Raw genomic sequence first — 24,962 nt, 5'->3', positions numbered from 1 at the left:
ACAGACCTTACTCATACCAGTTTTGACTGCCATATAACACCTCTGTTTTGCTATAGATGAGTGAAGATATTGGAGTACTTCATGTGTGATGAGCACATTATATGATATTGCTCTCTCTGGTACAAACGCAAATTGGTTTTCTGGTAATCTCTTTTCTACTAAATCACAGGTGGACATACCGTTCAAGTATTTGAGCTTTTTCCTTGAAGATGATTCTGAACTTGAACGCATTAGAAAGGTACACTAGTTAATAAGTTTGTTATTAATTATGATCACTACGCAGAACGAAAATGTGTCGAAGGGTTTTTAAATATTGTACTATACTAGGATTTCAGCCGCGGTACACAGCGAGACTAACTTATAAATTATTGTATTTTGAATAATAAATTTTAATTTATTTAGTTTTCAAATTCTCAATTAATTAATTTTTGTCTAATTAATTTAAAATTTTGTTTAGAATTTTTTTCTTCTTCTTACATTTTATAAAATTTATTACCTAATTACATTAAATTTGTTATTAGATATAATATAAAATTCTAGATTTTTTTTGTTCTCTAGAATTAAACAGAGGTATATTCTTATATAGTATGTCAGTGTATATATTTATGTGTCGTTAATTTTTTTTTGGAATATTAAGAATGTGTTATAGTATGTGTAATACTTTTTAGTTCATATACTAAATAATTTATAAGTTAATTTTCAAAACTATGATTACAAATCTATAATATATATGAGATAAACTAATAGTTTAGTGTTGGTTCTATAGTCTAAACCCGTCATGCTAGGCGGTGAGGCAACATGTTCAAAGATTTTTAATCCGCAAAAACTCATCATACGAAATCTGTGAAAGTAAAAATTAGTTTTAAATACGTAATAAAATGAAAAATAAATCTGTGAGCAAGCAATATCTTTTATATTTTATTATTATTCCTTGAATAAGATATCAAATTGAATGGTAAATATGTTTGTTACCTTTTAAAATCATACAGTTAGTTTTTTTTAATGATTGTTTAAATTCAGAATTTATGTAGAACAATTACATCGAAATTAATGGCATTTGCTCCTATAACAGTTAACCGAATTTATGTAAAACATTTAGTTTCTACAAACAATCTGAATTGTGTATTGAGAAAATATTGTTTTGTAGAATTGGAAACTTAATATTAATTAAATTAATTACAAAACTTAATACTTAATGTTAAAGGGAGTGGTTCAGATTGTTTTGGAAATTTATTTAGGGTGAGAAATCTTGTTTTCAAAAATAGAAACTTAATATTAATTAATTAAATAAAAAATAAATTAACAATTAATGTCAATAGTATGTTTGTTTTGTAAATAAGTACGAACTTCAGTATTTATTTCATAAATATCTTTAAAAATGTATATATAGATTTTTAGGAATATGGAGAAAAATATGGAAACATGCAATCAGGAGATGTAAAGGAGCGAGTCACGGAAGTCTTGACAGAAATAGTGGAGAGACACCGCAGGGCACGAGCTACTGTTACCGATGAGGTAAAACTCTTCTTTTTTTTTTCTCAAACTATAAATATCACAGATGGTGGACGCATTCATGGCCGTGAGACCTCTCCCAAGCATGTTCGACTAAGTAGGACTCCTAAACCAGAAGAAACCCATTTTGGCAGCTCCTCACAACTTCATGTCACATCTTTGCACTACAAGAAAACATGCGTTTTGCGAGGAACAGTTGCGACGGACTACAGTTCTCGCAAATTTGCGGTGGATTTGCGAGGAAAGTACGAGAAACCAAAAACCTCTCGCAATTCCCTCGCAAAATTGCGAGGAAGCCAGTCGTCGCAAATTCGCTGCTCATTTGCGAGGCATTTACGATAAATTTGCAGGGAATGACACCTTCCTCGCAAATCAATCGCAAAATTGCGACGCATTTGCGAAAACAGTATCCATAGCAAAATTGCTATGGACATGCGAGTGATTTGCAAAAGCTATAGCAAATCCATTGCAAAATTAGGAAATTATTATTATTTTTTTTTATTAATATTACAAAACTTAATATAATTATTCTGAAATATATTTTAATGTGTTCATAAGGTGAATTATTCTGAAATACATTACTATTGATGATTAAAAAGATGATAGAAAAGAGTATGATGAGACATTGGACCTTATAATATACTTGAAAGTTAATTTTACTAACTTTCAAAATTATTTTGATGGTTTTTATAAATTGGATATTCAAGATTTGCTACAAGCTTGCGACGGATTTGCTATATATAAAGCAAATTAGTCGCAAATCCATCGCAAATTCCTCAAATCATAGCAATTCCCTCGCAAATGACAACTTTAAACCCTAACCCCTAAACCATAAACCCTAAACCCTAAAGACTAATTACATTACTATTAATGATTAAAAAGATGAATCCAAGACTTATAATCAAAGATAGGGCAGTGCAACACAAAATTGTTAGAGAATTGGACAATTGGAATATTTGTCAAATATTTGTCTCAATGTAATGCATATGTATGATATAGTGTAGAAGATAGTTAATGATTAGAGGAAGATGCAAAATTAGACAAATTTTTAAAATTTTTATAATAGAAAAGAGTATGATGAGACCATTTGACCTTATAATATACTTGAAAGTTTATATGACTAATTGTTTTAAATTATTTTGAATTGTTTTTATAAATTAGTTATTCAGGGTTTGCGACTAATTTGCGACTGATTTGCTAGGTTCGTAGCAAAGTAGTCGCAAATCCATCGCAAATCACTCAGCTCATAGCATTTCCCTCGCAATTGTACAACTTTAAACCCTTGAACCTAAACCCTAAAGACTAATTTTATTACTATTGATGATTTAGATTAGATGAATCCATGATTTATAATCAAAGATAGGGCACAAAAAACAATTTCTAAACCTAAACCCTAAATACTTTGCGAGGGATTTGCTACGGTCCCTCGCAATTCGCTTGCAAATACTCATAAATTTAGATTAGTTATTTTAATAAATGAAAATTAATATTAATTAATATTTGCGAGGCTTTTGCGAGGGAGCCTAGCAAATCCCTCGCAAATTTTACGAGGGAGCCTAGCAAATCCCTCGCAAATTTTGCGAGGGATTTGCGACGCGTTTAATTTTCTATTTAACTAGAAAACCTAGTTTGAGCGACCCAACACTCCGCAGCCGACAAACCCTAAGTCTTCTTCTTCTTTTGATTTCTTTCTTCTCCGGTTAATCGACCCTAGAAACTCCTCGTCCTCCGTAAGTCTACTCCTCCTCTCTCTTGTCCGACTAATCTCCTCCTCCTCTCTCTTCTTTTGTCGTTCAATTTCAGGTTTAGGGTTCTTATTAGATCTGTTTAGGTTTTAGGTTTTAACAGTTTAGGTTTCTTTTTTACAGTTTAGGGTTTTTATTAGATCTGTTCAATTTCGATTTAGGGTTCTTATTAGATCTATTTTGCAGAGAAAGATCCAGAGTTTGCTGCAAGGTTTCCCCGAGAAGATCCAGCTGTCGGAGATACAACCACCGGCGGAGAAGCTACCGGCGGAGAAGCTACCGGCGGAGAAGCTACCGGCGGCCAAGCAACCTGATGAACTCTCTTTCTCTCACCGGCGGAGAAGCTACCGGCGGCCAAGCAAGCTGATGAACTCTCTTTCTCTCTTAATGTGTAATGATGTTTAGATTTGAACTTGATCTCCCTTGTAAACTTGTTTTGTTAATTACAACTTTAATTTTCATAAGTTATAAGGTTTAATTCTAATTACAGGTTTAATTTTAATTACAAGTTTAATTCTAATTGCCGGTTTAATTCTAATTAAGCTAACCAAAATGAAAATTTTAATTTTTTTTATACCATTATTATTATTTGCGATGGAAAAAATAATTGCAAAAGCATCGCAAATTTGCGAGGGAGTTACTAGATACAAATTTTGCGAGGAAATTGCTTTTTAAAAAAGTCCTCGCAATATGCAATAAGTTTGCGAGTGACTTTTTTTCCTCGCAACAGTTGCGAGGGATTTGCGACGTTGACCGATTTGCGAGAAGCGATTTGCGAGGAACGGACTTTCCTCGCAAATCTCTCGTTTTTGTCGATTTGCGAGGGATTTGCTACATATTCGTCCATCGCAAAACGCGTGTTTTCTTGTAGTGTTGGGGCTATAATTATTTCTCAAAATTGGGTTTTAAGAGGATCGTAGCAGTGTGAAATGTTTTTTTAGGGATTTGATTTGAGTCGATTCTCAAAATTCTTAGTGGGAGTCGATCGAACTTTCTTCTTTCCAGAAATACAGACAGTTTGGTTCAGTCATATTTAATGTTTCAGAAATAAATATGTGTGACAGAGACAGTATGGTTCAGTTCTCATATTTGATATATATAAACCGGGTCATACTTTCAAGGGTACAACAATACCTGGAGTAGAGGAGATGACTGAGTAGGCCTCTGTGGGAGGATTGATTCAGCAACCGAGTTAAAACATTTTTTTTTTTAAGATTCATTTAGTATTGTTGATGTATAGTGTTCACGTGGATTGATCTTATATGATTACTGGTGATTCAAATTCAATATTTAATTTTATTTTGTTGCTTATTTCTGGTTTAGTATGTTTTGTAATGACATTCTACTTAGAACAAATTGAATTAATTTCTCATATTAATATGCTTCAAGTAAAAAAAATATGAAGGAATTGAATTACTTCTCTCACATTTTCCCTAATTTCCTTTGTTTTGAATATTATTCTAACTAAAACTACATATCAAATTAAATATATGAAAAATGTTCTCATACTTATTAAAATATTAAATTCAAATGAATTTATGATAGACTAATTTAAATTTATAAAATTTCTTCTAATATTTTTTTATGACATGTGATTTTCCTAAAATTATTTTCTATTTTTCCTATACTCTAAAATAGTTCACATAATTTTATTGTTAGACTATTTTCAATGTCTTTTTAGAAATTGTTTTCCTAATGACGTCTTATTTATCGATATTTACATAATACATATTATTTTTAAAATGTGATTTCATGAAGAAATAAATATATGAAATAAGCTTTAGATTTGGCATCATTACTCTTTCCATTATAAGTATTTTATTATATCTTATATCCATATGTATAAAAATAAATATAGCTGACTTTGCAATAAGTATAAAATTAAACCAATTTAATATGAGAGCTGTGACACCAACAAAATGCAATTAAACCTCGTTACGTTCTTAATATTTGATTGGTCTACTAACTTAACGTTTTTTATTTTTTATAATAATTGAAAATTGAGATTAAACAACATGCAAGTAAACCTAATTACGGTCTTAATAATCGAAAAGTCTATTCAATTACTATTTTTTCCGTTTTCAAATACTTATTAGTGGAGTATTATTTATGTAACGTTTGGGATACGGTCGTAGTAATAAACACATAGATTATTTTTATTTTTTGTCAATCACACATAGATTATTTAGAGGGAGGTATTCAACTTGATATTTTGAAAGATTCTAAAGTATTCTTAAAATCATTTGTTATTTAATTCATGATTTTAAAAAATCTTTTAAAATCCTATGTTATTTAACTTAAAATTTATGTAAAATCATTTAAAATAATCTAAAATCTCTTGTTATTCAATCAACTTCTGAAGGATTCAAAATAATCCTTTTGAGTTAGGATTTTAAAGGATTAAAAAAAAAACAGTCGATGAAAGATCAATTCCGACGACAGCTCTAATCTCCGCCGATCAGCAGTCACCTCCTGAAGCTTCGTCTCTTCCTGTGAATTAAACCACCATCTCTGTTCAGTAAGCTCTCTCTCTTCTTCCTCTTAATTTGAATCTCAAGGTTCAGTTTTAACTAGAATACCTCAGCTCATTTTGTTTTTTGGACTGCAATTTGCCTCTATGTCTGCGCAAAGTATACCTCATCGTCGTAAAAGTATATCGGATCATGGTAAATTAGTGGGCTGTTCTTTTTAGAATCCATATATGTTACAACAGGAACATAATTAGCTTTTGATCATTAGATATCAAACAAAACGAATCATGATAATGAAAAGCACAAATAAAGAAGTGGAATGCAATATGTTCGTGGCTCACAAATTTCTACAGAAAGTCACACTACAATTGAAAACTCAGATCACGACACTTCTTCTTCCTTTTGCTCATTTTTTTGGTTTAGGTTTTTCTTCCTCTCTTCTTCATCTCACTTAATTTCTTTGTTGCAGGTATAGTATGACAGTGAACTCACTAAGTCCGGGGAGCAAGCCTCTGAAATCTGCTTTGTGATAATACAAGATATTATGGGTCATTTACGGGTCATTTCGCGTAGATCCTTTATCAAGCTGGCTTTAGCAGAATAGTTTGTACGCTTCTGTAATGTAAACTCTACTGCAGCGAAGAAAGTTCCCTCAATACTACTCTGGTTCATCTGTTTGCCACTCGGTATCTCCGCCTTGCTCATGATACGGGAAACAATCTCCCGAGTTCCAGGACGCTTCAAGAACTTGGGACGAACAAGATTCAAAATGTTAAACACTTCCTCAACATTGTTTTGGAACAAAGTACCCTGTGAGAACCACCTTTCGAGGAGTCCTGACACGAGCAAGCGAAATAAGCATGTTTGTCTCCAGTCTCCTTGTTCCTTGATGTATGACCTTCATCAAGTATAAGCAACGTTGGTTTCTCAAGCAATATCAGCTTACAATCTTCTGAAGCTGCTTCAAAGTTATCATCGCAGATGATTTTTGCAAACTGTTGGTACCCAAAAAACAGAATGCTTCTCTATTCGACCCATTGCCCCAAAACCTTCAACTGTTGTTTCTGTGATTCTGCTTTCACGCTGTAGAAATCAAGAAGGGGGACGTTCTCAACTGCCCAGGAAGTAAACTCTCTCTTCCATGAATCTTACATATATATGTGAATGCTTCTCAGCTTTCTACAGAGCTTCATGGCTATGGATTCGCAGGCTAGACCATTGATCGTGTTACCAAAGGGATAGATTCTCGGAAGCATTTTTTACCCAATTCAACAACCAGATTTCAGAGGCTTGCTCCCCGGACTTAGTGAGTTCACTATCATACTATACATTACAAATGATTTTAAAGTCACACACTCACACCACAAAGAAGCTTTTTTTCTTTGTTGCAGGTTTTAATTAGAAACTCAAATCTCAACAATCAAATATGTTATTATGGGATCATCTTGACCAGATTTAGACTCTCTGAGCATAATTTTCTTTTTTGGCATATAATTTTCTTTCTTTGTATTGTAAAATATTTAAAAATCACCCAAAGTTTATTAATAAAATCTCATAGAATCATATTTTATTTCTTTTTTAGAAAAATAGAAAAACTCTAAAACACAATCAAATCTCCTAAAAGTCTTCTAAATCTTTCAAAATTCTAAAATATTAAAATCCTACAAAATCCTTAAAATATCAAGTTGAATACCTCCCTCTTATACCTCAATTATCTAATCATTTGATGTAAATATAAAATATATTTCTTCTATCCTATACAAAATATATTTCTTCAATCATTATTCATTTTGTACTAAATGTGTTTGTGAAGATTGAACCAAACTATAAGGTATACCAAAAACTACTTTACAATTGATTTATTTTTCTCATTTTCAGATAACCAATAAAACACAAGTCACACTTTAGATGATTGTTTTGTGATTAAAGTTTCACTCTCTCATTATTATATTGGACCACTTAAAATTTATGTTTTAATATATATTATTTATTAACAATAAACTTATGTGTTAACAATTTTCCACATAATTGACTTGTTTGAGCTGATTATTTTGTTGTCAAAAAAAAACTTATATGTAATTTTGGAGTGAATCTTAAAATGAATGCATTCAAGTGGGTTTTAATGAGTCCAACAGTTACAATATTAGAGGGAGAATTCAACTTATATTTTAAAGGATTTGATAGGATTTTAACATTTTAGGATTTTGAAAGATTGAAGAGATTTTTAGGAGATTTGATTGTGTTTTAGATTTTTTTTATTTTTCTTTTTAGAAAATAAAATGTGATTTTATAAGATTCTATAAGATTTTATAGTAATTTACAACACAGAAAAAATTCTATAGCAAAATATTGTGATCAGTTGTGAGAGATGCCGATGAGACACCACAACAGAGTCTAAATCCTGCAATAAAGAAACAAAGCTTGAAGTGAGATGAAGAACAGAGGAAGAAGCTAAGTGAAGAAGATGAGCAAAAGCCAAAATGAAGAAATGTCGTGGAGAGAGAGAGAGAGAGAGAGAGAGAGAGAGAGAGAGAGAGAGAGAGAGAGAGAGAGAGAGAGAGAGAGAGAGAGAGAGAGAGAGAGAGAGAGAGAGAGAGAGAGAGAGAGAGAGAGAGAGAGAGAGAGAGAGAGAGAGAGAGAGAGAGAGAGAGAGAGAGAGAGAGAGAGAGAGAGAGAGAGAGAGAGAGAGAGAGAGAGAGAGAGAGAGAGAGAGAGAGAGAGAGAGAGAGAGAGAGAGAGAGAGAGAGAGAGAGAGAGAGAGAGAGAGAGAGAGAGAGAGAGAGAGAGAGAGAGAGAGAGAGAGAGAGAGAGAGAGAGAGAGAGAGAGAGAGAGAGAGAGAGAGAGAGAGAGAGAGAGAGAGAGAGAGAGAGAGAGAGAGAGAGAGAGAGAGAGAGAGAGAGAGAGAGAGAGAGAGAGAGAGAGAGAGAGAGGATCAAGAACCAAAAGAGAGAGAGAGAGAGAGAGAGAGAGAGAGAGAGAGAAGCAAACGTGAATGTGAGGAAAAAAAAGAAACAAAGATATTAGAAGAAGTAAAATAATCTGATTTTTCTCATTGAGTGTAAGTCACTGTACAAACATATATATAGTGAAGCTAAATTACTATACAACAATGGACTTAACGTCTAACAAACAAGCTCTGTTTAGCTCTGTTAACGTGTCTGTTATGTGTCCGATAACTCCAACACATCGCCTCTTCTTCATATAGTCTAATAAAAGAGAAGCAAACGTGAAACATGAATGTGACAAAAACCAAAACAGAGGAAACAAAGTGTCATGAATGAAAACAATCTAAAATAAAGCATAGTCTTGAAGATTTGCAGTCTCTGTCTTCACCGTGTGGCATCGATCTCGTCCGTCGGAGCATAGCCTTTGCAAGTGGATTTGGTGTCTGATTTGGAGCGAGTCTTATCCCTTCGTCTTATCTAAAATAAAACTGTTTGTTTTGCTCGCCTTATCCCTTCGTCTCGTATAGATGCTGAAGCCTCACCACTCTAGCTCCTCTCCTTCGGATATGTATTCTTGACTATGCTTCCGGTAATTTTCAGTTTTGGTCATCTTCCTCGACGATAAGGCTTGGCGTTAGAATGGACGCTTCTCTGTTGGTCAAATATGTCTGAAGACAGCAGCATATCTTTTAGGAGAGTGTCCTTTGTGATGCGTTGGGTGTTTGGTTATTGTCTTGGGGTCTCCATTTTGAGCTTACCGGTAGCTCCGGTGTTACTGCTTTGGTGATGTTTTGGCTGCCGGTGGTGGTTCTTTTTAACATCTCCTTTTCGTGAGTATCAATGGTATATCTTGTTTCGTGATTTGCTTTTTTCCCTGATATTGGTTGTGTTTCGTTGCTCTGCTGTTTTTTTTTTAATGAAATCCTTTAAAATTCTAGCTCAAATGGTATGATTTTGAGAGGAGTAATTTTCACCTAAAAACAAAAAAAAGTCTCCTAGAATCATTCAAAGTAGCATTCTAAAAAAAATTGTGATATTTTGAATAACAAGAGATTTGAAGTTAGTTTTATAAACTATTGACTGAATAACAAGAGATTTTGAATTATTTTAAAGGATTTTATAAAAATCTTAATTGAATAACATAGAATTTCATAAGATTTTTTAAAATCCTCAATTGAATAACAAATGATTTTAAGAATACTTTAAAATACTTTAAAATATAAGTTGAACTAGCAATTGACCCGTGCTACGCGCGGGAGTTAAATGAAGGTGTATTTTGAACTTTTTTTTGTGTGTATTATTTTTTGGTTATGTAAATTCATCTTTATATCTGTTTTGTATTTGATTTGGGTGATTATGTTGTTTGTTGGATACTCTTTTAAAAAAATAGGTTTTGCAGTCAGTATAATTTAGTATGCTTTTTACTTTTCAAAATTTAAGATCATCTTCTGTGTTTTTTTTAATGTTTTTTAAAATAATTATGATGAGAAATTAACATTGTGTACTTAAAGTTGTTGTTTTGTTGTAATTGTTAGTTCTGATTAATTTATTATTATTTTTTTTTTTGTCATTGTCTAGTATTTGGCCCGTGCTTAGCGCACAGAGTTTGATTAGGGTGTGATATGTGTTTTTTGGTGGATATTTATAAAGTGTTTGTTATTTTTTCTTTATTGTTATTTTGTCTTTATATCTTGGTTGTTATTTTTTGGGTGTTTTTCTTTTTTGAAAAATGGTCATTTTGGCTTCTTTTTTTTTGACAAACAAAAAAGATAGAGGTCATTTTGGCTTTCTTGTTTGCTTTTTTTTTTCATTAAGTACAATCTACTATGTAGCTTTACATTTTTATTTTACATTAGTATTGTTTAATTTAAAATTTGGTTTTGTTTTTCAGTTATTTAAATTGCATATTTGTAGATTATGATGTATAAGTTGATTTCTAGATGTAATTGTTTTTTTTGGAATTGTTTTTTTTACCTGTTATCCGTTTGATTGCTTTTTTTGTATGTTTCTATATGTGGTTGTAGTTCCTTGTTTTAAAAAAAAATATGTATTAAATGAAATGTGTGATAATGTTTGTCAATTTTTTTTTTTTTGTGATTGTGTTACAAAGTTTGTAAGTTAGTAATTTTTTATAAGGTTTTTAATTTACTTACATTTGGGTGTTTATATATATATATATATATATATATTTTTCTTACATTGATTGGGTCCAAATATCCGTTTAGGCCTTTAAAGGTAGTGGTGTTTTGGGTCTAGATTGGGTTTTATTGATTTGAGGATGTATTTGTCCTTTTGGGAAATAGCCTGTGTCTTGTAGTTGTGTTTTTTCTTCTTTGTTGTATATCGGTTGTTGGACGGAATGGTGTGTATCAATATTTCAATCAAAAGGATAGTAGTAAGCCTGTAAATCTTATTTTGATGGGCGTTCTTCGTTTTGAAGCATTCATTGTGTTGATACAGAAAAATTTAATTTTGTTGGCGCCTTTGGGAAGGTTTCGTCTTGGCTTCGCATTGGTGGTGGATAATTGGTGCTCCCCTGGTTAGTTCGTTGACCGTCTGTGCTAATTGGTTCTCCCATGTGTACCTTTCATTCTCTAATTAAGTAATCGACTCTTTTAAGAAGCTTGTTGTAATTTGAGTTTCATTAGGACCATCTCAGTATTTGGCTGGATTTACTCGGTTTTCTTATTGCTCTTTTTGAAATTTTTTTGTTTTTTGTGGATTTCTGTTTGCGTATATACTGATTCTGAAATACTACTGGTTCTGCTGTTTTTTGCTACTTTTTGGGAGCCTTGGTTTTGGCTCGATTGCATTTACTAATCTTTTTTAAGCGTCTCTTTTGTGGTTTGCTAGTGTCTGCATCTCTTACCTTTTTTTTTTAGTTTGGTGATAGATGTCTCAACATGTGCCAAATTAGGTTTACTCTGTTTTAGTTTCGTTACCTTCATCCTGTTTTTTTTTCCTAATTCCCCTGTTTTGATCGGTCTTCCCTTTGTACTTTTGCGACCTTGTTTTTGTTTGCTGTATTTTCCTTTGAAGTTGTTCTTCGTGCATAACAATTTTATATCTTATAGGTAAACACCATTTTGCTAATATCTTTATCCTCGTGTTCATAGTTGTTCGTAATATCTGTGACTTATGTTGGCATGCTGTGCTATTGATTTTCATAAGTTGTTTCCTTTTTTGTTGTATTTTCAATTGTTTGAGATTGGACACATCAACATAATATTTGAATAAAAGAACTTGTAAAGAACTCTTACATTGGAAATATAGGTCATCATTAAAGGATGATAACATTCATAAATCATATTGTCGATCGTTTAGCTAAAAGAAGAAGACAAATTTGATCATCTGTTTGTAGTAGTAGCAATGAGGGCATCTATTTTCTATATCAGTGAGGCTACAGATGATTGCTGGTTGAACTTCTCTCAATGTAGTGAAGTAGCGTTGTAGTTTTTGCACATTGATTTTGTGTAAGGACTTCTTGTTATTTTCCAACATTGATCACCCTTTGCTTTGTTTTCTTTCCAGCCTAGTTTATCCAGCCACAGTTGGCCTTCCTTAGTGTCACCCCTGCATAACTTCACAATCCCGTAAAGATAAATACTGTTTGCATAATTACCTTCTACTGCCTTTTTCAAGTGTTCCAACTCTTCTTTTGTGTTGTTGTTATGAAAATACTCCTGGATTCCTTTGATATAGTGTGCCTCCACATTTCCACTTGCAATGCATTTTACCATTAGATCTTGGTACTTGCTTATTGCTGCTAGTGGTCTTAGGTTGATATTTTTGTAAACTCGATGATTTTGGGCTGCCTTTGCAAAGTCTGGTGATGCTAGCATAATATGCCTGACCATTTTTCGTGAAATCCAAGAAGCTCTTGAGATTATATCTCCGAGCATGTCGTTTTGTAGTACGTCAAGTGAGTAGAGTGTGTTTTGTTGCATTTTTTGGAAGTTGGAGAGTATATTTTTCTACTATTTTTCTTCTGTCCTTTATAGAATCGACGTTTGTTGCAGTTACGTTTGTGTGTGTTAAAAATATTAATGTCGAGCTGCCACTATTTAGTTTAATTGGACCTTTGATATTGACGTCGTTATGAGTTATGCTCGTTACCTTCTTAATCATTAATTTAGGACTTCATTGTATGAGTTATTTGGTTTAGTGGGGTTTGATTTTAATTTTTCGATCCTTTTATATTTTCTTACGTTTTTAAATTATGGACATTTATAACTTTTTAAAGGAAATTACAATGGGAATACATATGTTCTCTACCGGGAATATAATTTGTTATTTATATTTATGATAAATAAGAAGTGTGGTTGAATTTTTTTTCTAGATTGTTATAAACATTTTTTGACCTCATTTAAATTTTTAGTCTATACTTTGTTTCCCTCTGCTGTCCGTTTAGAATTTCCCGAAAAATATATTTAGATTGAATGTCCATAATATAATAACAAATATTTAGGACTCTCATTTAAATGAGGTCAAATTATATTGACAAATTTTCCTTTATTTGTTTAATGTCCTCTATTTGAGAGTCCGACCCCTCTTTTTTTTTAAACTTTTTTTCCTTTATTTGTTTAATGTATGTTATGTGTTGTGAATTATAACTACAAATACATTTATATGTGTTTGTAATATTTTGTAAAATGAACAAGAAATAATCAAGAGAGAGAGAGATGTGATGTAGGGACGAGAGAGAGAGAGAGAGATTGGGAAGTCTTTTTCTTTTGATCAAAGACAAAAACTATATTTTTTACACTCTTACACAACCCCTTATTTATAGGACACAACAAAACACATGAGTCACTACCCTTTAGTTTTAGTAATGACAAGTGGAGAGATGTAGTGACAAATGTTAACACTTCAAACATTACATAGACAAGTGTAATGCCATGTGTCTTGTGATGGATAATCATACTTATTTCATAACATTATGGATTTTTTTAGTTTTTTTTTTTTGGCTTAAGTTGTGTTGGAAATATTTATTTTTCCTTTTAAGTAGTGGTTGGACTTGAAATTTAGAGTATATTATTTTCCGAAAAAGAACTTTAATTTAGTTATATTCGCTGTTGAAATTAAACTTTCTTTATTTCAATGAATCGAGCCATATAGTAGTATAGTAGGGAAAATAGCCACTCCTATGAATTTTTATTATTATTTGAAAGAGCGTTTTATTTAGTTAAACGTAATGGGGAAATTATTTTAGTTTTTTTTCCCTCCCTGTTAGATTTTCTATTGTGTAATCTACTAATGATAATGGCAGACTTGGATTCTCCCGCTCTGTTTCAGTCTAACTTGACGCAGATGCTTAACAGGTGTCCTTATCTGGAGGTAATTTGTTAAAAGCTTGCTGAGGCGTTGGTCAGAAGAAGCCAGAAAGTGTGAAAATTGAATTTGAGGTTTATATTCTTGTGATGCTTGCAGTCTCTGCAACTTAATATCCGATGTATCCTAGTAGATGCCACAGCTTTCCAGTCTGTTAGATTCTCCTTGCCAGAAACTCTCAAACTTCTAAGGTTACAACCACTGCTTGAGTCTGAGGCCATTCTTCTCATGAACAGATTCAAAGTCACTGAAACTTGTTTATCTCAGGCTAATTATAGTGCCTTCCTTTCTCCTTGGAAACATATCACAAGTGGAAACGTACCCTTAGAAGATGATGAAATGAACCAGTTAGCACGCCAGGATTACCAATGGTGTTGTGCTTTCTGGAGAAGTATGGTAAAACATCAGAGTCAATACAGCTCAAAAAAATGGATTTTGCATCCATGTTTTGGTAAATTAGTGAATAAAAAATGATGCTAACTGATCAAAATCGAGCTTTTACCTTATTCGATTGGAAGGAGAGACCATTCCTGGGTTACCTGATAATAAGTTTCAAAATTAAAAAAAGGATTCAGCAAAATAAGAACAGTCTTCAAAAAAAGACCCTTCAAAGCTCCAACTTCGAACTCAGAGATTCCAATTCATCAACCAAAACCATCAATGTGCAATATTCTTAACAAAAGTATATAATACGAATATATAAGCAATACCACCAACCGTAAATTTCTTTTACTTTGCAAAGCCTGTCTCTTGTGCTGGACTTGATATCTGACAAGCTAATCATAGCTATCATAGGAACTCAAAAGTTTTCAGGGGGTATATATTATAAACGATTTAAGGACATCGTGAAATTAAGATAAAATATGATCCTAAAGATAATTGAACAATTATAAAGCTAGCAATCTACGATACTATACAAAAATTATTGACGTCCTAGCCAAACAAAGATAGTCGTTCTTATCTTACTAAAAGAAGCTAATGATAAAAATGAAACAAACAGGTCCACACCTCCATTACAACATGAAAATCCATAGACTGCATCAAGCCCTCCAAGTTTTTGCAGTTTCTCCTTGAACATTCCTCCAGCTTTTTCACAGTACCAGAGGTATCTGGATGAAGAAGAACAATATAAATTATTAGCAAGAAAAAATATAGATCAATTATAATCTTGTGTAGGATCTACAACCGGCTACACATCTGTTAAACTGAATCACTGGAAGCAAATAAGTCACAGCAGATAACATGGCTTCTCAATTTCTATAACCCTATATAAAGTCAGCAAGTCAATTGTTTCCAACAAAACAGAGAAGATGTTCAAGTACCATCAAAAGAGATTTTGGACAAGGACGCCTTCTCCATATGTGAGCAATTCCCGACGCTTTGCCATCCCTACAATCCTGCATTTGAATCAATGATTTAATTTAAAAAAAAAAAACCAATGATTTCGTGGCATAAACAATTTAGGGAAAGTAAAAGTTGGCTAATTTTTAATTAAATTCACCACCACCAAGATAGAGGAGATTGAAGCCAAACTAATTCTATAGCAACATGCATCATCAAAGAAAATTTCAGAGACAAAGAAAATTATATAAAGCATGAAATTGGAGGAGATGACATTATATAGGACTTAAACTTACGCCAATTGAAGAAAGAGTAGTGGGGCTTGAATTGAAAGAGGGAGCATTGAACATCTTGAATTACCGTTACACAGGAAGACGTTACAACAAACATGGAAGACATGGAAGACAGTGAAAGGGTGTGAAGGAGTGGCAAATCCATTAGGTGAACCAGGATGAAAGAATAAAGAAGGGAGGGACGATCGCACAACGAAGACGGCCGAGCGAAGTTTCGTGGAATGAGGTTTTATTTCGTCGGCAAATAAAACATGTATTAATAATAGATTGGGCTTTTAAAGAGATATGGGCCACAAATAGAAACTGTTTAGTGGGTAATGTCGAAAATTGGGTTTAATAAACAGAAAGAGTGGCTGACGTGGCAGCACCAGGAATGAGTAAAAGATAACTTTATATATATAGATTNATTGGGCTTTTAAAGAGATATGGGCCACACAAATAGAATTGGATAATGTCGAAAATTGGGTTTAATAAACAGAAAGAGTGGCTGACGTGGCAGCACCAGAAATGAGTAAAAGATAACTTTATATATATAGATACCCGCCTCTTAATTACTAGTCACTAAACACTATTTAAATCATTATAAATTATAATATTAATTTGTAACATACATACACATAGCATATATAATAAAGTAAGGTTTCCATAAAATCAAATCTCTTAGAAGCTGCCATGTGATTCGTAATCTTTTGACATATGTCATTTTATTAAATTATAATATAAAATCTATTAATTTAATTAAGTTATTAATGAAAAATTCACTATGGATCTATTTTACAGATATAGAAAACAATTATACATTATTAATATGAATTCAGTTTCATATTCCTTAATCTTTTATTTGTATTATATGTAATACGTTTTTAGTTTTATGATGTTAGAATACCGTTTGAGAAAATTACTCTATAGGAAAAGGTGATATTAGATACTAAATATGTAAATCATAATGGATATATCTTAAGAATTTTCAGCAACATAAAATTTGTTGTCTTCATCCACTCTTTTCTAAAAGAAAAAATTTCTCATAACAAGATGAACATGATTTTATTGTGAATAATAACTATATATATATTCAACATTTCAAAAAACCAAAAAAAAAGACTAATTTGCTGACATATATAAATAATCATACCTATAATTTATATTTATATAGAATTCAATATAAACTATACTCAATATATATCAAACGATTAAATCAAATCATGTATAGATTTGGGATATGATACTTACCAATGTAAAGCCTTGGCCTTATGATATATAAGTTTGTTTTGTACTTGTGAACATGTAGATGACAAATATTGACAAGAATTAGATTACAAAGGCTTTTATCACTCTTGACTCTGAGACGCATTGCATTGTGCAAAGGAAACAACTTATCCAAAGCCACAAACATGTTTGCCTATTTTGCCTTAAAAAATAGAAAATTGATTTATGTGTTTCTATTATAAATACATATCAATAAATATATATATAAACAACTAATCATCCACGCATTCACGGGGGAGTAACACATATAGAACAAGTGGTAAAAAGATATAGAACAACAAACAGCGGCTGGGAATCATGATCGGAGGAGATGAGAACAAAACGCGACGGCGAGGAGTTACGATGGGGGGATATTTAAACAAGAAACGGCGAACCAAGTATATTAATCATTGTATATCGTATCAATATTTTCCAAAAACATAGGTTTAAATTACAACTTTAAAAGCATAGGTATAGTAGTATAATCAATACAACATAAGTATCATATTAGTAAAATATAAATATAATACAGATAAAATACAGATATAATATAAATAAAATATAAATCAAGATTAACCAAGAATAACACAAAACCAAATTTGTATGTGTATATTGACTTAAATGTAATTATTATCAAACAAAATAAAACAATTAGATTTTACAAAAAAAAAAGAGAGAAATAAATAACTTCTCTGACAACAACAAATACAATAGAAAAATTAGGTGATTAAATTTGTATAAACTACAAAAAAATACTTCATAAATTCAAGCTACTCTAATATATCTAGCTCCCACAACAAGTAAATAAAATAAAATTTGAGATTAATGTTGATATTGATTTTATATATTAAAACACCAACTAATGACAAACTGAACAATATTTAAGTTCCAAAAATAATGGTTTTATATTATAGTTTAAAACAGTGAAACTAATTAATCATCTACAACTTAAAACTTACTTTGAAAATTAACCTAATCCCTATGCTATTCAACAGAAGTATAATAGTATTAAAATAATACAAAAAACCAGACTAAAGTAAAAAAATATGTCTATATATTTTGATAAATAATAACTTTTATAACAATTAAAAACACTATATAACAATTATGTGATTAAATTTGTATAAACTACAAAAAAATACACCACAAATTCAAAGTAACTAATATATCTCCCACATTAGGTTAAAAAAAATAAACCAGAACATACATTAGAGATCGTTAGAGACTCCAACTTAAAGTATTATAGATACAATTAAGTACACCCCATTTAAATGTAAACATTTATAAGTCATCCTAGATTTGAGATTTCTCTATTTTTATTTTATTAGTGCGTTTTTCTATTTTATCATTGTATAAACCATAATTTCTTACAATTAATCCAATTCCAAAAAAAAAAATCATATTTTTCAATAACTAAATATAGCTAAAAAATAGTTACAAAAATATCCTGCAGCGTAGCGCTGATCTAATCTAGTTTTCGTAAAAAAAGAGAAACAAGTCCACCATTCCTATTTTAATAAAAAAAATCGACACAAAATCTCGTTTAGTTGTAAACTATAATCTTTTTTATAAATCCAAACTGATAAAATAATTTCATTTAATTGTAAGATCTAAACTCTAAAACTTCATATATAAATTTAAACTGACATATAATTTTGTTTAATATTTAAACTTTTTTTTCTATGTTTATAGATTTTCTTTTTAATGTTTTGTTTATTACATGGCATATTGTTTTGTTAATAAAAAAGAGAAGGAGAAAAGTGTTGTATAAATGAGAAAAATAAAGAAGATTAATATAAAAAAATCCCTTAATTTTCATGAAGACGAAGATGGGCCTCTGAGTAAGGCCAAGTTGAATAAAGTTCACTGTAACAGCAGCAGCAGCAGAACCCGTAAACGTAGAGAGAGAGAGGCTTTTGGGATTCTCCGATTTAGGGTTCCGATCGTAATGGCCGATGTGACTCTTCCTCCGTCTGATTCCGTCGATAACCGCCTCCCTGAGAAATCGACCTCTTCCTCACCACCGCCTTCTTCCTCTCTGCCGCAACAAGAGCAGGAACATGAACAGCAGCAACCTCCACAACGCCGTGACAGAGATTCACGAGAGCGGCGTGACGACAGAGACCTCGAACGTCCGCCTAATCGCCGTGACCGTGACCGTTCTCCTCTCCCACCGCCTCGTAGGGATTACAAGAGACGGCCTAGCTTGAGTCCTCCGCCACCGTACAGAGATAGGCGGCACTCTCCTCCTCCTCCCATGCGCCGCTCGCCTCCTCATAAGCGTTATCGGAGGGATGATAATGGCTATGATGCTCGCCGTGGCAGTCCTCGTGGTGGCTATGGGCCTCCCGATAGAAGGTAATCTTTATCTCCTAGGCTTGGATCTTCGTTGCTCACTCACACTTCAACTGGAATCACATCAGAGTTCATCTGTTACCGATTGAACTATATATAATTCAAAGTCATATGGGTATCGTGATTTGATACAAGGCTAAGTTGCATTGTTGCTTAGCTGAAGAATAGAAAAGTGCATCACAGACCTATTGTATCAATGATTGTTATATCCTTCGTTTTCGTGATTTCCTAATCTGTACACAATTCTTCTTTTGCATGTTAGATTTGGATATGAATATGGTGGAGGATATGATCGTGAAATGGGTGGGAGACCTAATTATGGTGATGAAAGGCCTCATGGCCGCTTTATGGGTCGCCATCAGGGTGAGACATCTCTTTTATATATTTCGAAAGTTGAGAGAACCTGTATAACCACTTTGCACTTGTGAGACATGTTTAAGATGACTGTCATTGGGCGTTCTGATAGATTGAAGACTTCTGGATCATTTGACTAGCATAGTTCATAGTCATAGCTTCATATTTTTCACTCTATATGCTGTGGATTGGATACAGTTTGAGTAACTAATTCACAATTCTGTTTGTGAACAAGCAATCTATTTTAGGAGAGTGACTGAGTGATATCAATATCTACCTTTTAATTTTGTATTTCTTTTGGCAGAATGGGAGGGAGGTCGTGGAGGGTATGGTGATGCTTCCAACAGTGGAAATAATCAAAGGTTAAGGCTCCTTCATCTTTGTTTATTTTTCTTTTATATTTCATGCTTTGCTATCTTTGTCATATGGTGTGTAGATTCTTGGTAGTGGATTTTTAATCTACTGAATGTATAATAGGAGTTATGAACTGTCCTATGGTGCTCAATGAAGGGAAGTTTTATCCCTTTTCGAATGTTCTTTCTTCGATGAGGCATATATGCTTACTTCCTTATAGCTCCAGAAAGTTAGAGCAAATGTTTGAGAGAAACAATTGATCAGACACTAATTCGATAAAATCATTTCTCAAACATGCGTTGTTGACTTTGTCATCTCTTTTCCACTATTGCTGTTGAGTACGAGATAACCTCATTGTGGGTTCCAAATGTTAAAGTTTGATCTGTTTTACGTTTAAGATAGTGGCACACAACTACTGCTGTTTGTAGTCTTCTTGTTGTTGCATTTAATAATACGTACCGTTGTATTTCCTTTATCCAGGGATGGATTGATGTCATACAAACAATTTATCCAGGAGTTAGAAGATGATATATTGCCATCTGAAGCTGAACGCAGGTGCGGTTATTTCTGCAACTTAGTCTTGTTGGTTAAGCAGTTGTATCGTAAGCTGCAGTGGTAAACTTTTTTCCTGATGCAGATATCAAGAATACAAGGCAGAGTATATCACAACACAGAAACGTGCCTATTTTAACACCCACAAAGAAGAAGAATGGTTATTTCCACTCTCTGTTTCCATCTTTTGCATTCTTCTGGTATATTCTGCAAGCTAACCTATTAACATGTGTATCTATGTTACACGTCCAGGTTGAAAAATAAGTATCATCCAACAAATTTACTCTCTGTCATAGAAAGGTGAGTTCAAGAGCCATTTGCAACAGTGTATGTCGGGCTTTTGTGCCTGAATGGTGTTATATTAATACTATACATTGATCTCTTGTAGTCTTGGTATTATACAGTCTTGTTTTTTTTTCCAGGAGGAATGACCTTGCACGAAAAGTAGCAAAGGATTTATTACTTGATTTGCAGAGCGGGGCGCTAGATTTGTAAGATAATTTCCTTTGCATGTACACCACATTTATGATTATGATCACCATTTTGTCATCTCTAAAGCTCACAGTTTCCCTTGATCCGTTTCAGAGGTCCTGCAGTGACAGCATTGAATAAATCTAGCCAGACCAGTGAGCAAAATTCTGAGGATGAATCAGCTGGTGGTAAAAGAAAAAGACATGATAGGGTGGGAGCTAAAGAGGCTGACCTTTCAGCTGCACCAAAAGCACCCAGTTTCACTTCTGATCCAAAGAGAATCCTAACTGACATTGAACAAGCACAAGCACTTGTGCGTAAGCTAGACTCTGAGAAACGAATTGAGGAGAATCTTTTATCAGGTTCAGAATCTGAAAAAACAGATAGAGAGAAGTTACATAGTGGTTCAACTGGTCCAGTTATAATCATTAGGGGGTTGACATCTGTGAAAGGCCTTGAGGGTGTTGAATTGCTCGACACACTTGTCACATATCTCTGGCGTGTTCATGGTGTGGACTATTATGGAAAGGTTGAAACAAATGAAGCTAAGGGTCTGCGGCATGTGAGAGCTGAAGGTAAAGTTTCTGATGCAAAAGGAGATGAGAGTGAAAGTAAATTTGACTCTCATTGGCAAGAGAGGTTGAAAGGTCAAGATCCCTTGGAAGTGATGGCTGCTAAAGAGAAAATAGATGCTGCGGCTACTGAAGCTTTAGATCCACATGTCCGAAAGATTAGAGATGAGAAGTATGGTTGGAAATATGGTTGTGGGGCCAAGGGTTGCACAAAGCTGTTTCATGCTGCTGAATTTGTGTACAAACATCTCAAGCTGAAACACACTGAGCTTGTCACAGAGCTGACTACCAAAGTTCGGGAAGAACTGTATTTTCAGAACTATATGAAGTACGTAAGGTTTTTTTCTTGATTTCCTCGACTGTCGTTTCTGACAGGTTCGTAATGAAAAATTTATGTGCCATGTACAGTGATCCTAATGCTCCAGGAGGACAACCAGCTACTCAGCAATCTGGCCCGGTACATGATCTTTTTTTATCACTATAATTGAATGTTTAGTAGTCTTTATCTTTGGGTTTCCACTTGTTTAGCTTTGTTTTGAGGTTTACTTACGCCAGTGAAATATATTTTTGACAGAGAGATATTCCTATGAGTAGTTTGTATCTTTAACTTTCCACTAGTTTAGCTTTGTTTCGAAGTTTACTTACGCCGGTGAAATATACTTTTGACAGAGAGATAGACCTATGAGACGTAAACCAGGTATGGAGAACAGACTTAGGGATGACCGAGGTGGACGCAGAGAACGAGACGGACGTAACAATGGAAATGACAGAAATGATCGGTCAGAGGATCAACAGAGAGGTGATGGTGATGGTCCTGATGGTGGAAATCCTGGGGAAGGTGGGTACGATGCATTTGGTGGACAAGCAGGTGTTCATGTTCCTCCCTTCTTATCGGATATAAACCCACCACCAATGCTGATGCCTGTTCCCGGTGCCGGGTAGGTTGAAGATTATCCACTCCCTCGCGATCTTGTTTCCAGAGTAAACTAGCTTCTGTGTTTAATCAATGATTTTAACGGTGCTTAACTGATGATGTGGGCAGACCACTGGGACCATTTGTACCAGCACCACCTGAAGTTGCGATGCAGATGTTCAGGGACCCAAGTGGACCCAACCCTCCTTTTGAAGGTAGCGGCAGAGGTGGACCCGCTCCTTTTCTTTTGTCTCCGGCCTTCCGACAGGATCCTAGACGGCTACGCAGGTAATGTGGCTCACTCTATGCTTTCATCCTTACAGCAAACATAATCCAATCATATGAACAAGAGTGCAGTGTCTCTAAGAAACTAATGTATTGAAAAAATGGTGCAGCTACCAAGACCTAGATGCTCCAGAGGAAGAGGTGACCGTTATTGATTACAGGAGCTTGTAGACAAGGAGCTATAGCGATGCCAAGTTTACCCATTCGGGTCTGGTCGGTTTAATGGAATTATGAATAGAAGGCGAACTAGCTCTGATTTGTGATGTATTTATTTTTGTTCCTCCCAATTTTCACACACACACACTCCATATATTTCCCTTATTGCTTTTCATGTGCTTACTGATTCTGTTGGACGAATACGTAAATGTGCATGAGAATTTCTTGTATTCATAGTGCGTTATTCACTCAAACCAATGACTACATAACAAGAAGAGAACCGCAATAGATCTAAGCTAAGGACGGGTACTTTGCGCACTTTTCTACACACTTGCTAAGATGACATGATACTTTTACATATGTTACACATGATATTGTATCACATTTCTAACAACATCAGTCACAGAGATAGTACAGATGAAACCCTAATGAGGTTAACAAGCATGTTCCTCAAGTTATAAGAAGTTTTTTTTTTCTCGTGGTTGTTTCTCTCTCTCTCTCTCTCTCTCTCTCTCTCTCTCTCTCTCTCTCTCTCTCTCTCTCTCTCTCTCTCTCTCTCNCACTTGCGTTGCTTCTTTGCTTGAGGTTCTGTCTGTAGCTCTCCCTGCAAATGCAAGATACCATTTAGATCCTTAATAAGACACTACACAGACCTAGTAATAGTTCAAGAACAGTTATAGAATAACTACTACTTAGAGCAAAAGAAAAAGGATTTGAAAGGGAGAGTGCCTACAACGATAGAAAGCTGCTCACGGATATAGTCCATCGATCTCAACATGGCACCTAGTGTATCACGGGACACCTGAAATTTGACCTCTGATTCTCCTGTTGTTGTCTCAGTATCTTGAAGCTGGGGTAAGGACAACAGAAAACAGTTCAATACCAAAGAGAGCCACACACAAAATAAGCCAATCGGTCTCCTATTTTATAAGTGATTCTCCCATAAAATAATGCATCATGAAAGAAGAAGACGTTACTATAGCTATTTTAGTTCCTCTCATGGAAATGACTCCTTTGAAGTGGTGAAACAAACTTCTCTGAACTATTTTCTGATTAAATTCAAGTGGGATTCAAAATAACCTTTTCTACGATAGGCAGAAATGAAATTTCATATTCAAGTAGTGACTGCAAAAAGTATGGCAGCTTAACATGAAAAAGAAAAACCAGATTTTGTAAATAATGTGGGGATAAACAAGTCAAATAACACAGAAGTTTCCTGCACTGAAGGTATATGGAATCTATGTTGGAACAAACCAAAGACAATCAATAAATTAAAAAGACTTTCGTCTCGTCAAGTCAAGACTACATGAGAAGCCTAGAGTCTAAGAGTCTTAAAAGATACCTTCAAATTGATGACAGCTACTCTATTGGCTGGAGATGAGAGTTGCTTGCTAATGTAAGCCATGGAACTTAACATGGGTTCAAGTGTGACGCTAGACAGCTGAAATTTGACCTCCATATCCGCTGAGGGAAACTTTCTGTAATCGTGCAACTGAAATCATCATGAAAAAGAATCCTCACTAAAGCGGTCAACTACTTTTATGCAGGAAGCAGTAAAGACTTTGCCACAAATGACAATTTCAATTTTTCAAATCTTCAGCATCAATATGCTTTTACAAATATCCAATCTCTTTTAGATGAATCATCCCATCAGACCAACTTTTAGCTTCAGTTAGTGCAAAAACCATACAGAAAAAAAGTTACTGGTTTAAATAATGCACACCTTTAAATTGATAACAGCAACTCTACCACCCGGCATTGTATTTTTACTCTCCATCATCCAAGTCATTGATTTAAGACAAGGAAGAGCTACCTGTAAGACAAAGCAAGTCAAATTACCACCCAACACCAATAAATTCAACAATTAAGTCTGTGAAAGGTTTACTCTGGGTACCATATTCTCAGGAGCACCATCGTCTCGGTGAAGTGCCATACGCGGCAGATTCAGATCAGCAACAGATTGAGCTCTGGCCCCACCATCATTAAGGTTAAATCTGCGTATCATTTCATCCTGGCGTGGCCACAGTAAAGGGGTTGTGTCAGCAGCTGATAGTGAGGTCTTGCCA

General features: G+C 33.8%; 2 protein-coding genes and 1 long non-coding RNA gene across 6 annotated transcripts; 1 reads left to right on the top strand and 2 right to left on the bottom strand.

The window, feature by feature from the left end:
* On the bottom strand, positions 13,798-15,865 carry LOC104787022. 4 transcript variants are annotated; one of them, XR_767759.2, is made up of 5 exons: positions 15,643-15,865; positions 15,328-15,402; positions 14,723-15,114; positions 14,508-14,544; positions 13,798-14,388 (listed from the first exon to the last, which is right to left on the bottom strand). It is a non-coding gene; the product is annotated as an uncharacterized LOC104787022 (long non-coding RNA). The 4 variants fall into 4 exon arrangements; XR_767760.2 differs by having other exon boundaries at positions 14,508-14,791; positions 15,014-15,114; XR_767758.2 differs by having other exon boundaries at positions 15,014-15,114; positions 15,643-15,861.
* On the top strand, positions 18,716-23,126 carry LOC104787019 (serrate RNA effector molecule-like). Its single transcript, XM_010512509.2, has 12 exons — positions 18,716-19,242; positions 19,502-19,602; positions 19,898-19,955; positions 20,428-20,502; positions 20,585-20,659; positions 20,752-20,799; positions 20,922-20,990; positions 21,085-21,870; positions 21,951-21,999; positions 22,212-22,480; positions 22,585-22,743; positions 22,851-23,126. Exons 1-12 carry the CDS (start codon positions 18,833-18,835, stop codon positions 22,909-22,911), a joined length of 2,160 nt encoding a protein of 719 aa, XP_010510811.1. The 5' UTR covers positions 18,716-18,832; the 3' UTR covers positions 22,912-23,126.
* Positions 23,232-24,956, bottom strand: LOC104787020 (protein FAR1-RELATED SEQUENCE 3-like). Its single transcript, XM_010512510.2, has 5 exons — positions 24,791-24,956; positions 24,620-24,709; positions 24,239-24,388; positions 23,630-23,746; positions 23,232-23,500 (listed from the first exon to the last, which is right to left on the bottom strand). The coding sequence occupies exons 1-5, from the start codon at positions 24,899-24,901 to the stop codon at positions 23,297-23,299; spliced, it is 672 nt and encodes a 223-aa protein (XP_010510812.1). The 5' UTR covers positions 24,902-24,956; the 3' UTR covers positions 23,232-23,296.

Source organism: Camelina sativa, chromosome 5 (assembly GCF_000633955.1).
Source record: "Camelina sativa cultivar DH55 chromosome 5, Cs, whole genome shotgun sequence".
In the NCBI taxonomy this organism is placed as follows: Eukaryota; Viridiplantae; Streptophyta; class Magnoliopsida; order Brassicales; family Brassicaceae; genus Camelina; species Camelina sativa.
Note: the sequence above shows the minus strand (reverse complement) of the source record. Positions and strands in the feature narration are given on the sequence as shown.

Coding starts and splice junctions, on each gene's coding strand:
- LOC104787019 (XM_010512509.2), top strand. CDS start 18,833: ATGGCCGATGTGACTCTTCCTCCGTCTGATTCCGTCGATAACCGCCTC. Junction 20,503..20,584: donor CCATCTGAAGCTGAACGCAG/GTGCGGTTATTT, acceptor TTCCTGATGCAG/ATATCAAGAATACAAGGCAG. Junction 20,991..21,084: donor CAGAGCGGGGCGCTAGATTT/GTAAGATAATTT, acceptor GATCCGTTTCAG/AGGTCCTGCAGTGACAGCAT.